The sequence below is a fragment of the Amphiura filiformis genome, chromosome 4 (assembly GCF_039555335.1).
Source record: "Amphiura filiformis chromosome 4, Afil_fr2py, whole genome shotgun sequence".
Lineage (NCBI taxonomy): Eukaryota > Metazoa > Echinodermata > Ophiuroidea > Amphilepidida > Amphiuridae > Amphiura > Amphiura filiformis.
In genome coordinates, this window is record NC_092631.1 from 65,579,269 (window position 1) to 65,591,746 (window position 12,478).

The window sequence follows — 12,478 nt, forward strand, 5'->3', positions numbered from 1 at the left end:
CATGTAATACTGTTATTCAAATGGATGTGTTACTTTTAACAGTTCGAATTTTATAATTGGCATTGTAAAGTTAATGCTCAAGACTTTCCGTGTCACGTTATATGTTGCTCGTGGACTAATTATGAGCTTGAGAGCACGCACAGAGTATTTTGTACATCACTTGCGAGTAAGGTGATCTAAATGCAACAACGCCATGGTAATTAGCGGAAATTAACGAGATATTGCAAATCACTGGCGGTTGACTTTTCCGGGGACTTTTCAACTCAAATCACTCCATATATCATCATTTGAAAATGTCATAGTGTCAAACGTGAATTGTTCGATGTAGTGTTTGGAATAACTGAAAGATGGATTCAAGGAGACTAAGATTAGCTAAGTTTCTACTTTTGGTGTTTTTGGTGGCTAACCCAGCAAACGTTTGTAGCCAGTTTGGTTTACCAGGTTTGGTTCCCGGTTTGGTTGGAGACGAACTCGATACGCCTGTCGACATTGAGAGACCGCAGGATCAGGAGTACTATGATGGTAATCGGCGTGGACCAAGCCCAGGTAGGTGCTGGGGAACAGCCCATTAGTCTGAATGGTCATTAGTCCGAAAATGGTTAAAAGTAAGACTTATTGTCCATTTTCAGTTAGGATTATATGGTTAGAGTTCAGGTTAGGGTTATAGGATTAGGTAAGCATTAGAGTTAGTGTTATAGGTTAGACTAGAGTTAGGATCAGAGATAGGATTAAGTTATAGGGTTATTGTAAGTTTAGGGTTCGGGTTAGGATAAGGATTAGGGTTTATAATAATTCGGACTATTGACTATTAATCATTTAAAACATGCATTATGGTTATTGAGCCATTGATTAAAGTGAATTGTAGGTTACCGTTGTAATCACAACGATTATTCGGATCCAGGTTGGACAGTCACTTACATCATTATGTACAAGCAGTGAATTATGGTATATGCCTACAATCTAGGAGAAACAATGTTGGCACACTTTTCTGTCGTTTAGTCGTTTTGAAAAATTTCTGCCTCGATCCCCCAGTCCATTGTTATTGCTGGATCAGCAACCTGATGTCTGTGAGACAGGCCTCCAACTATGAACATGGGGTAGTGAAGGTTATTGGACAGAGTCTGTATCTCGGAAACGTTCCACTAAGAATGTCGATATCTACACTGTAAATTGAAGTGTTTCGCTGTTTAAGTGTTTACGTGTTTATTTTAAATAATAGTGTTTACATCTGTTCAGAAACTGCCGAGACAAACATATATTGAAACACATGTGTTTAATTGAAGGTTTTTAAATTATAAACATAGCAAATGTTTAGTGTTGAGATTTTTGTTGTTCTCACAAAATATGGAGAAACTTTAATGTAAAAAATTAGTGTATTGCACAGGGCATCATGATAATCACTTCCAGTATTACATAGCTCATCTTGTAGGGGATATCAATAACATTACCAAGATTTTACTTGGTTTCATATCTCAGAAAACTCTTGATATTGAAATGTAAATGTGCTCTAAGCTACTGGAAAAGATTGTACATAGTCAGTTATATAATTATGTCACCGATAACAATATTTTGTACAAAGGTCAATCTGGTTTTCGTAAACAACACTCCACCTGTACAGCTCTCCTTAAAACGATTGATAAATGGAGTACAGATATAGATAATGGTAATTATGTTGGAGCAGTCTTTGTAGATTTAAGTAAAGCCTTTGACATGGTAAATCATAAACTGCTTATTCAAAAGATGCACGCATTGGGTGTTAAAGATAATGAAAGAAAATGGTTTGAAACATATCTCATCAAACGTACCCAATATGTCTCTATTAATAATTCCATTTCTGTGCCCCATGTTATATCATCAGGAGTTCCACAAGGCTCTATACTTGGGCCACTTTTATTTCTTTTATTTATTAACGACATGCCAAATGATCTAAAACATTCAGTTGTTGACATGTATGCCGACGATACCTTGATTTATGTTTGTAGTAAAGATGTTAAGGAAATAGAGAATAACCTAAATGAAGATCTTAATACACTCTGTAAATGGTTTGATAATAATCTTATGAAAGCAAATGTGAAGAAAACAAAAGTTATGTTACTTGGTACACCTGTTAAAACTAGTAAAATTAATCATGTTAAAGTGTATATGAATAATGTTGAGATTGAAAATGTCACATGTTTTAAATATCTTGGTGTTCAAATTGATGTTAACTTGAAATGGAAAGAGCAGATCAACAATATTTGTCGTAAAGTGTGTACAAGTCTTGCAGTCATGAGAAGAGTTAAGCCGTTTGTCCCGAGAAGTTCACTGATTACTATATACAACACTATGGTTTTACCACATTTTGATTATGCAATTACTATTTGGAGTAGCTGCAGTGTAATAAACTTAAATAAGCTTCAAAAACTCCAAAACACGGCAATGCGAATTATACTAAGTGTACCATACAGAACTCATATAAACGACATGTTACGTACTTTAGCCTTCATGAATATAAGAGACCGTATTATTTTCTTAACTGGATGTATGATGTTTAAAGTTAAAAATGAAATTGCACCCTCCTACCTCAATGATCTGTTTCGTCCAGTTAATATCATTCATTCTAGAGGTAGTGTAAATGGCGATCTATATGTTCCAAAGTGCAATACAAATTATGGTAAAAGCTCTTTCCAATACAAAGGTAGCGTATTATGGAATGTTATTTCGAAAGATATTCGTCAAGTCAACTCACTAATGCAATTCAAAAAAGAAACTCAAAGAAGACCTGAAATTGTAGCACAACTAATTCTGCAGCTCATACATGTCATATGTTTTTAAATACTTCGTGTAGCTCTTTGAATTATTTTTAATTACAAAAACTTGGTTTTCATGCTGTATAATATTTATATAAGGTATTTTAATGCTGTGTAATATTTATGTAAGCTCAATTTTTTATGGTTTTTAATAATGTATAATCTACGTGTATTTAATGCTTTTATATGTTTGTCTCAGGGCCTTACTGAAAATCAACATTGTAATATTTGTTGAGTAGGTTACCCTGTTTAAATATGGTTAATAAATAATCCTGGTTTGGTCACAATTTAATTCACCGACAATCTACTCACACAAAAGAAAAGATTAAAATCATTAAACTTCCCAGCAAACACAAAACGTTTTCGACATCATTCGCAAAAGGTTATAAAAGGTTGTCAGAAAACGTTTAAATGTCGGGTTATATAAAGGGTATATTAAGAGTATAAAACGTTTTCATAACCTTAAAAAACATTTTATGATAATCAACTGCTCAGCAAACAAAAGTGTTTTACAGAAAACGTTTAACTGTCTGGTTATATAAAGGGTATAAAAACGTTTTAATAACATTCCATTCTTGAAAACCTGATACAAAACATTCTAAACAGAATGTTCATTTTGGGGTTGAAAAAATATTTTGCGAAAAATGTTTGCCCAAAATATTTTCAATAACGTTTTAAAAACGTTTTCATGACCTTTATATAACCCGACATTTAAATGTTATTAAAAGGTTTTGAAAAAACCTTTTAAGAACATTTCTGTGTTTGCTGGGTTCAAATATTTTAGCATAATGTTATTTAAGTATTGACACAATATTTGGCAAAAATGTTTGCAAAAATAGTTTACAATAACATTTTTTGAAAATATTTAAAAATATTGTTGTAGTGTGTTTTCATACAAAACGTTTTAAAACGTTATTGTGACCTTTATATAACCCGACATTTTAATGTTATTAAAACGTTTTTACCTAAACCAAAAGCCAAAATATAACTTAATTAAAACGTTTTTAAAACGTTTTTGTGTTTGCTGGGTTGGCATGTTTCAAATCAATTTAAATTTAACGGTTGCAGCTAAGAATAATACCTATAAATTTCCCATGCGCATATAAATCACTTAACCAAAATTAAGTGTGTCGTGTGCATCAGGCGTTTCGATCAACGATCTTTTCTAGTCTTTGGAGGACCTTTTCAAATCCTAGATATTATACTCAGTTGAAATAATAGGAAACAAAGTCACGAATGATAGAACGAAGTATAAACGCTATTTAATACATGGATTTTGTATTTTCAAGCAAATACACTAGAATTTTCTCCCCTTCAACTTTAAGGCCGCACTGTTAAGGATCATCTTAGAGTCCATCAAAATACATGTTTAGTTTGTAAATGGATTGTTTGTAAATGGATGTGTTTATTTTGATAAATGTGTTGATGTTAATCTGAACAGAATGTTTAAATATGTGTTTAATTGTCTAAACATGCTGTTTATCATTAAACTCATGGTGTTTATCCATCTTGAAACTAAACACATAGAAGTGTTTAAAAAGTGTAACAATGAGTCGCATGGGGATGTTTAGATATGCGTTTAATATCTAAACATTTAATTTAACAGTGTAGGGATTGTTTGTGATGTGTACAACGTAATCCGCCATGAGTGACCTAAACCTATCCTTTCTTTGGCGGGAGTTTTGAATAAAAGTTTTGAATTGCGAGGTTCATTATTTGAATCTGGTACATGGTAGTGATGACGAGAAAATTGCTCGTCCTTTAACACTTTACCGCAGCGTGTGTAAATGTCCAAAGTATATCAGCAAACCTTCAGATACGTGAAAGTTAAGACACGAGATTTGCAGGAAATCTCCTTGAGCACTTTTTAATAGTATAGCTATTGTAATATGGACATTTATGAGTAAAAATCACACAAAAAAATGGATTTGCAACCGAAATATTTGGTCTCATATTAAACAATTTCACTTAGTCCTATAAAATTATTTATCATATCACACTCTATATCTCAGTTTACCAAATGTGGTATTTTTGCTTAAACAGTGCACGATTTATCCAATATAATTATGGCACCATACGGCAGCAGCAGCTGGACGATGGTGATAAGGAATGTTTGCCTTATGAGTCTTTTGCGCTGTAAATAAACACAGTTTTCATGGATTTTCAATAATATCAATGTCACACCAAAACAAATGAAGATATTTTAATGAAATTAACAGAATAAATATAGGTGATATGTGACCCGGCAGCACAAACGAGCCGTAAATTCCCTAAATTGTATTCTGAGTTATGGTGTAAAATGTGTACGAAGGTCGTATTCATCGGTCACTTAAGCTGGCGCGACATCTGTCTTATTTGGATAGTCACAACACCAATCAATAATCCTATTATTGAAGTGGATAATAAGCTTCTACCTTAGATGGCTATAGAACTTTTAATAGCTCTGGTCTTTGTTTGCTTTTGCTAAATCCTTTTCAAGTGGTGGGTTATTTGTATAGGTATGCATAACCAACAATTAACAATGAGAGAACCTTCTTAAACCTCGTTGACTTGGGGATGATTTGAAATGACCGCCAATTATGACTGTTTGATATTTATTGCCAGCAATGTGGAAAAAAGAGACACACATAGAAACGAAAAAAGCTATAATTTTGTTGAAGGAGCAAAGTTCAACAAACCATAACTCCGCTTCTGGATATCGTTTGAAGTCAAATGATATACCATTAAGTTTATGATGTTTATTTTTTAAACACGAAATAAAACAAAATTGACCGGGGGAGGAATTTACGGCTCATTCGCCGTGGACGGTCACATATGTGTACCATTACAATATAAGTATTATAATTCGAAACACAGTTGGTTTTATATTTGAATTCTTTTTTTTTCTTTCAAATCAGACGAAATTATTAATACGTAATAATTCTGTGATATCCTATTATGATCCTGTACCATACTATACAATTACAAAATTACTAATGCCTCAAAAAGCTCAAACACCACATTGGCACGTTCTGCAAACACTTCACCATGATCTTGTCTAAGCACGCAATCACCCCGTCTGCCATCGTTTTAATCTATTTAGCAATATTGACAAAGATGCAGTGACGGCGTTACGTGACGGCGCGGTGGGGAAAACGGAGAGGCCATTTCCAAAATGAAAACTAAACAAATCAAAAATGTAAAATTGTTGCGGCAATGTTGCAGAAATTTTATGATTTTACCCCCCCCCCCCCATGCCTCCAGAATTTTTGTGTTGTTAAGTGGATTTTGGAAGACATCGATGACATAATTGACAGCAAAAGTTTGGTAATATCAAGGGTATCTCAACTTTCCACTATTTGGTCAATTTCCTCCACACTCTTCAGCAAGGCGCTGACAAGGTCAACAACGTAGGAATGGTGCTTCTGACAGATTTGGTAATATCAAGGGTATCTCAACTTTCCACTACTTGGTCAATTTCCTCCACACTCTTCAGCAAAGTCAACAACGTGGGAACGGTGGTTCTGACGGACTTCTCCAAAGCGTTCGATAGGATAGATCACAACATCTACATTGAGAAATGTATCCACTTGGGAGTCCGCAGATCCATCGTTCCTTGGTTGTGTGACTTCCAGCAATCGTATTCGATGTGTTCGCTACAATCAATCAGTCTCTGAGTTTAAAGTTCTCACTGTACCCGGGATTGTACCCTCCCATAACTCGGCTCAATTGGATTCCAGGTTATCATTAATGATGCAGTTCAGACCAAAGACGATGGGAATCAACTGTGGGAGAAAAATGTTGATGAAATCACAAAGAAGTCCAACCATAAGTTGTGCTAAAAATGATGAAACAAACTGGTTTCAATGATTTAGAACTTTGGTTTCAATGATGAAGAACCAATCATAGCTGTGTACAAAATGTTCGCCCTATTCTCGAGCATGCAGATGTAACCTGATACTCCTCAATAACAACAAATTAGTCAAAGTCACTTGAACAACTCCACAGACGTGCATGCCGAATCATATTAGGGATAGATTTACCTCATATGCTGAGGCGGTGCAAGCTTGCCACATTGAACGCCTGTCAGATAGAAGAGAAAATCATTGTCGAAGGTTAGCTGAAGGGCTTGCCGGCTAAGACTAAAAGATCTCCTTCCTCAATTCACCTAGACAAGAAGCTCAAGGTCGCATTATTTGCAATGCGCATAAACTTACGCAGCTGCGAATCAGGACTTCCCGCTTACAAAACAGTCCCATACCCTACTTGCATTTTTGCATGTTTGCACGAGTCCCCTTTTGATAAATGTTAATAAATATGAATGAATGAGTTTCTAAAAAATGTTTGAAATTAAAACAGGGGAATATACGTCGTTTAAATACCATAATAGCGAATTTTTTGTCATTTCACTTTTAGGACTGATATCTGACGATGTTGTTATTTATGTTATTGAACTTATTCAGTGTTACTGTATTTGAAGAGCTTATTTCCAAACCGTGTTAAGTCCACCCACCTTCAAAATTGAGATTTTGATGAAAATGGGTAGTGAGTAACTAGGGCTATCCAGCAATGTGTGTGTTTTTTCCCAAAATTAGTCAAGTTCCAAAATATTGACACACAAAGTATCGATTTTTTTCCAAAACGTGTTAAGTCCAATCCAGTTTGGTAGCAAACTGTGTTAAGTCGACGAACACTGCATAATCGCCCAAGTTCTGCATGATTGATAACAGTGACTGCCTTGCTTTGCGTCTTCGTTCTTGTTTGGTCCTGAGACTTGTTGGCCTATACCTGAATTTGGTCTGCATAAAAGGGTTTTTTTTAAAGTTTTTTTTATTCGTAGGCCTAGTTTGTACATGTATGGGATTTCTTAAATATTTGATAGATACCTCCAGAAAGACATGAACAGGGTGGGAAGGGGAGAGGGAGAGGTTGCGATGGTAGAATTAATGTTAGAGGATGGTGGTAGAGTTAGTTTTGATATTATTATTTTGTATGATTATCAAAATGTGCTACTAAATTCTAGGTTTAATTTTAAAGTTAAAGGTATAAAAAAAAGACTTAAAAACTTACGACTGTCAATATGAGATTAGGTTGGCAACATGAGGGGAGTGGGAAATTGTGATAATGTGATAAAACAAGTGGATATTTTAGGTCATCACTTATTGTCAGTGAAATGATGTTTATTCAATTCTGAGAAATGCAATACAATCACTAAGTTTTGAATTTTGAACTATTTTAAACGTTGAATTTTGGTAAAATTGGGCGGGAGGAGGGGGTTCGAGATACAAGGTGTTTTGTGTCAAAATTGTGTTTTATAGTAGAGAGAATCACATTTTGTATGTTTTTAATAAATTTGTTATCTTTTAAGACTAGTTTGAGAAAAATATGGTTAGTTCTGTGTTACAGATACTATGTTTTGTGTCAAAATGTGTTAAGTCCATGCCAGAAATTGCGTTTTGTGTCCATGCTATTTTTAAAACAAATTAATTCAAAAAAAAAAATCAAAAGTCTCTAGATTTTAACTTAACATGTTTTTATGGTCCTATATATGTCACCTTCACTTCACTGTAATTTTATAGAAATCGAACTTTTTTTCATTGCCATAAAGAAAATTCCTGATTTTCTTCAAAGTGAATCTTGTGGACTTAACACGGTTTGGAAATAAGCTCTTCATTTGCTAATATACTGTCATTATTATTGTTTGACATATAGATATACATTCTATAACAAGATTAAATAAAACAAACTTATAGAAGTAAAGAGAATTTTACAGAATATTTTTTACCAAACAATATCGTAAAATTACGGTATATATTTGTTTTACAATGTAGGTACTTCTATTAATGCTTCCCTTGTTATTCTCATTTCAGATATTTCTGACGATCTTCAAAGCATATCTGGTATAACACTTTACGAATTTGAAGGGGCTTCCCAGGTTGATTTCTGCAATAATCCATGGAAAACTGAAACGAGCTCCCATAGCTGCAAAGATTCATGTGGACAAATGAGTGTCAATAACAGTTACCTTGACTGCAGTTGTGACACAATGTGCTACCATTACCTCGACTGCTGCCCAGACTATGAAATTGCTTGTGTCGAAGGATGGCAACCCATGACTACGAGTGTACCGCCAGACGTTACTGTTTCTATAACAGTAGAACCCACATCTTCGACGACCGAAAACGCAACGCAAAACAATCGGGCGACCAAACCAGCACCGCTGTACGTAAATACACACGATAACTTTTACGACGGCTTGGATTTCTTGCGTAATAACATTCCTGGCAATATCAGACGTCGACCTGTAAATACAAATCTCGTTGAAACATGTTATACTTCTAGCTTTGCCCCAGATGTCTCATATTATATGGTAGCTGAATGTCCCGAAAGTTCTTCAGACAATGAACGAGAACGCTGCTTGAATTCTGCGTCAGGCGGGACAGATTCTATCATACCGGTTTACTCTAAATCTAACGGTCTGTTTTATGCCAATAGGTTCTGCGCCGCTTGTCACGGACACATCAATCAATCGCAACTTGACTCGTTGACGTTTTCCTGTGAATGGATATGCGCGACAATTGAGAGTCCCTATGTGGCAGGTGCTCCAAAAACTATCAACGCGTGCCAGACATCACCCTGTTTTTCATCGAAGTGGGTGTACGATCCCAATCCACGCATTTGTAACCCGAATTTAATAACGACGTGTCCCATAGAAGATTCCCTTGCCATCAGAGCGTGTCAATCTTATAGCGCTTACTTGTTCGGAAGCAACGGATCAGCTGTAAAACTATACAAGAATGTGCATTGCGCATCTTGTCATGGGATCAATGACACATGGAATCTATGCTCCGGTACAGATAATAATGAAGTAAGTGGTTCCATTATTCAAAATCATGAAGGTCCAGTTCCACTGACTGTCTTGTTTGACTTCACAGGTGGAGCTCTTCAAAAGAGTGAAGCTTACGGTGGACCTCCACCGCCACTTGACTGTCCTGACTACCATATATACGACCGTAACTGGCATGAATGCAGACGCGTTTCCTGTCCACATGGAGCAGTTCAGATAGATACAGAATGTGCTTTTGACAAAGATCAATCTCAGATAGAATCCCGTACGTTAAGTGATACATTAGATCCATCATATCGGAAAATTGTCGTAGAAATGGCAAGTGAATACTATGTTAACGTTACGGATACACAGATCGTAAGTTTGTTATACGGTTTTTGGTTTTACTACGCCAAAATAGACTATTATACGATCAAGCACTATGATATAGAGGAAAATACGGAGGTTGAAATGGATTGGGACGGCAAGATGTGGACAAAATCAAGAAATATTGCCAATGAAGAAGACTGTCTCAAGAATATGTCGTTTAGATTAAGTGTTACACTGGAGGGAAAGATATCATCTGGGTCTGTTGAGGATGGCGTAGCACGAATCCACACATGGTTAACGGGTAAACCTAGTTGCAATCCTAACATTAACCTTGGACTCTTACTAACGCGTGTATCATATTCAAACTTCCCGGATGTAGCTCATCTCTGTAACAGTTCGTTTCATGTTCAAAAGCCTTTTGGCAAGAAAAGCTTTTCTAAAACATTGGCTGATAACAATATGTATGAAATACAAATGCGTTTCCCTAGTAACAAAACGGAAACATTTAATTCTTCTCAAGTTGCGCAAGAAGTTGTTTTTACAGGTGGTGAGTTGTATTTGAATGACAATGGCGAGAATTCGGGAAACTGGAGTACAAGAGAAAGGGTTTATTTCTGTGAAGCGGTGCCATTTTGTCCCCTTCTTACGCTTCGGAAAGACGAATATCAATGGCAATTCGACAAAGATGACAGCGCGTCGCTTATTCTTGCAAAAACCGATGAAAAGGTACCAAATGAGAAGATTGTATTGACCCACGACGGACAGGTACAAATATGCCCTTCCTTCGACGATACATACATATTATTTGCATATTCCAGCGGTCAAAGCTTGGCAACTGTAATTGGTTGTGTGGTTTCTCTTACTCTTCTCGCACTCGTCATAATTACATATTGTACATTTCCCAGTTTGAGAAATGTTCCCGGAAAGACTGTCTTGAATCTATCTACTGCATTATTTCTGGCGCAGCTCCTTCTTCTGGCTGGGACAGGTCAGACGGCTAATTGGATTGTTTGTCTGGCCGTAGCGTGTGTCATGCATTTCGTCTGGTTGGCCGTATTCTCCTGGACAAATATTCTAGCATTTGATCTTGCTCAAACCTTTGGCAAGAAGTCTAGCATGCGCGGGGACAGGGGTAGCGGTACATTGTTTGTAAAATATTCCCTCTATGCCTGGGGAACCCCTCTTATTATCGTTGCTACAACCATTGCACTACATTTCTTGCAAGAAATAGACGGTGTGATTGAAAACATCTATGATGTGACGCATTCCTGTTGGCTTCGAGGTGGATTCCCGGTGTTGATTGCCTTTGGTGTGCCTGTTGCTATGGCGTTGATAATCAACATTATCTGCTTTGCACGCACTATTCATGGTATCAGATCTACGATGCAAGCAGCAAAGATCTTAAAGAAAGAGCATCACGAAAATGACGATTTGGAGTTCCTGAAGAAAGAACTCAACTTGTATACAAGGGTGAGTGAATGGAAGCTGTTTTGTAATACGAGTGATAGAATTTATGCATTTAGGATTAGATGGCAGAATTTTCTTACATTCTAATAATGCTTGAAAGTTTTATCATGTTTATTGTCCATAAAAAGTCATTTGTTTCTTTTATCATCTCTTCCACAGCTCTCCGTATCCGTCGGTCTTACATGGATATCCGGTTTCATCATACCATACACAGGTGTGGCAGAGTTGGGGTATTTATTCATCATTCTAAATTCTCTTCAAGGACCGGTGATTTTCTTGTCTTTCATCTGCAGTCGACGCGTCTTCAAACTCTGGAGCGACAAACTTGAAAACTCTATCAACCTTGGAAGTAGCTTTTCGGATAGGTTTAATAGAAGTTCATCAGCTGGGAGTAAAACGTTGCAAACAAAAGCAGCACGTAGTGGCGTGTATGAAAATAGTCATGTGTGAGCCAATTGTATGTAAAGACATAGAGTAAGGATTGATGTTCAAAGTCATTATAATAAAATGCTTGATTTGTCGAATGCGTTTAAAGAAGTTAAAAATATATAATTATACCGTGTTTATTGATAACAGTCGTTCGTTTTACAGATTATCAGAAAGTGGCGTAGTATTGTTATCGTAATTTGTTAAAATCGATGTAAATCTATATAACTTTTATTGCTATATTAACTTAGCTGAACTTATTTACTGTTTATAAGCAAAATCAACAAAGATGAAAATCATACTGCACGAAAGTTTGTCGAAATTTTAACTATTTTTTCGGTTTTAGTTAAATCACACGTTTTGATGCGGTACTTATTGATCTATGTCGAAGTTTAATAATAGAAATGAAATGTACAAAAGAAATAATAATAATAATAATAGTAATAACAATAACACTAATAATAATAATAATAATAATAATAATAATAATAATAATAATAATAATAATAATAATAATAACACTAATAAATAATAATACTAATAATAATAATAATAATAATAATAATAATAATAATAATAATAATAATAATAATAATAATTAATGGTTCTTATAAGACGTCAAGTCGTCAAAGGAACTCAAAACATGAAAGTTACAAACAAT

At 35.4% G+C, this 12,478-nt stretch overlaps 1 protein-coding gene across 1 annotated transcript; it reads left to right on the plus strand.

Moving 5' to 3' along the window:
* The first annotated feature begins 267 nt into the window (after positions 1 to 267).
* LOC140151209 (uncharacterized) lies at positions 268 to 12,229 on the plus strand. The gene is made up of 3 exons (XM_072173467.1): positions 268 to 546; positions 8,639 to 11,394; positions 11,551 to 12,229. The coding sequence occupies exons 1-3, from the start codon at positions 348 to 350 to the stop codon at positions 11,839 to 11,841; spliced, it is 3,246 nt and encodes a 1,081-aa protein (XP_072029568.1). The 5' UTR covers positions 268 to 347; the 3' UTR covers positions 11,842 to 12,229.
* The last annotated feature ends 249 nt before the right edge of the window (positions 12,230 to 12,478 follow it).

Excerpts from the sequence above, each read along its gene's own strand:
- LOC140151209 (XM_072173467.1), top strand. The coding sequence starts at position 348 with ATGGATTCAAGGAGACTAAGATTAGCTAAGTTTCTACTTTTGGTGTTT. Across the intron at positions 547-8,638 it reads TCGGCGTGGACCAAGCCCAG|ATATTTCTGACGATCTTCAA; the intron begins GTAGGTGCTGGG and ends TTCTCATTTCAG. Across the intron at positions 11,395-11,550 it reads AACTCAACTTGTATACAAGG|CTCTCCGTATCCGTCGGTCT; the intron begins GTGAGTGAATGG and ends TCTCTTCCACAG.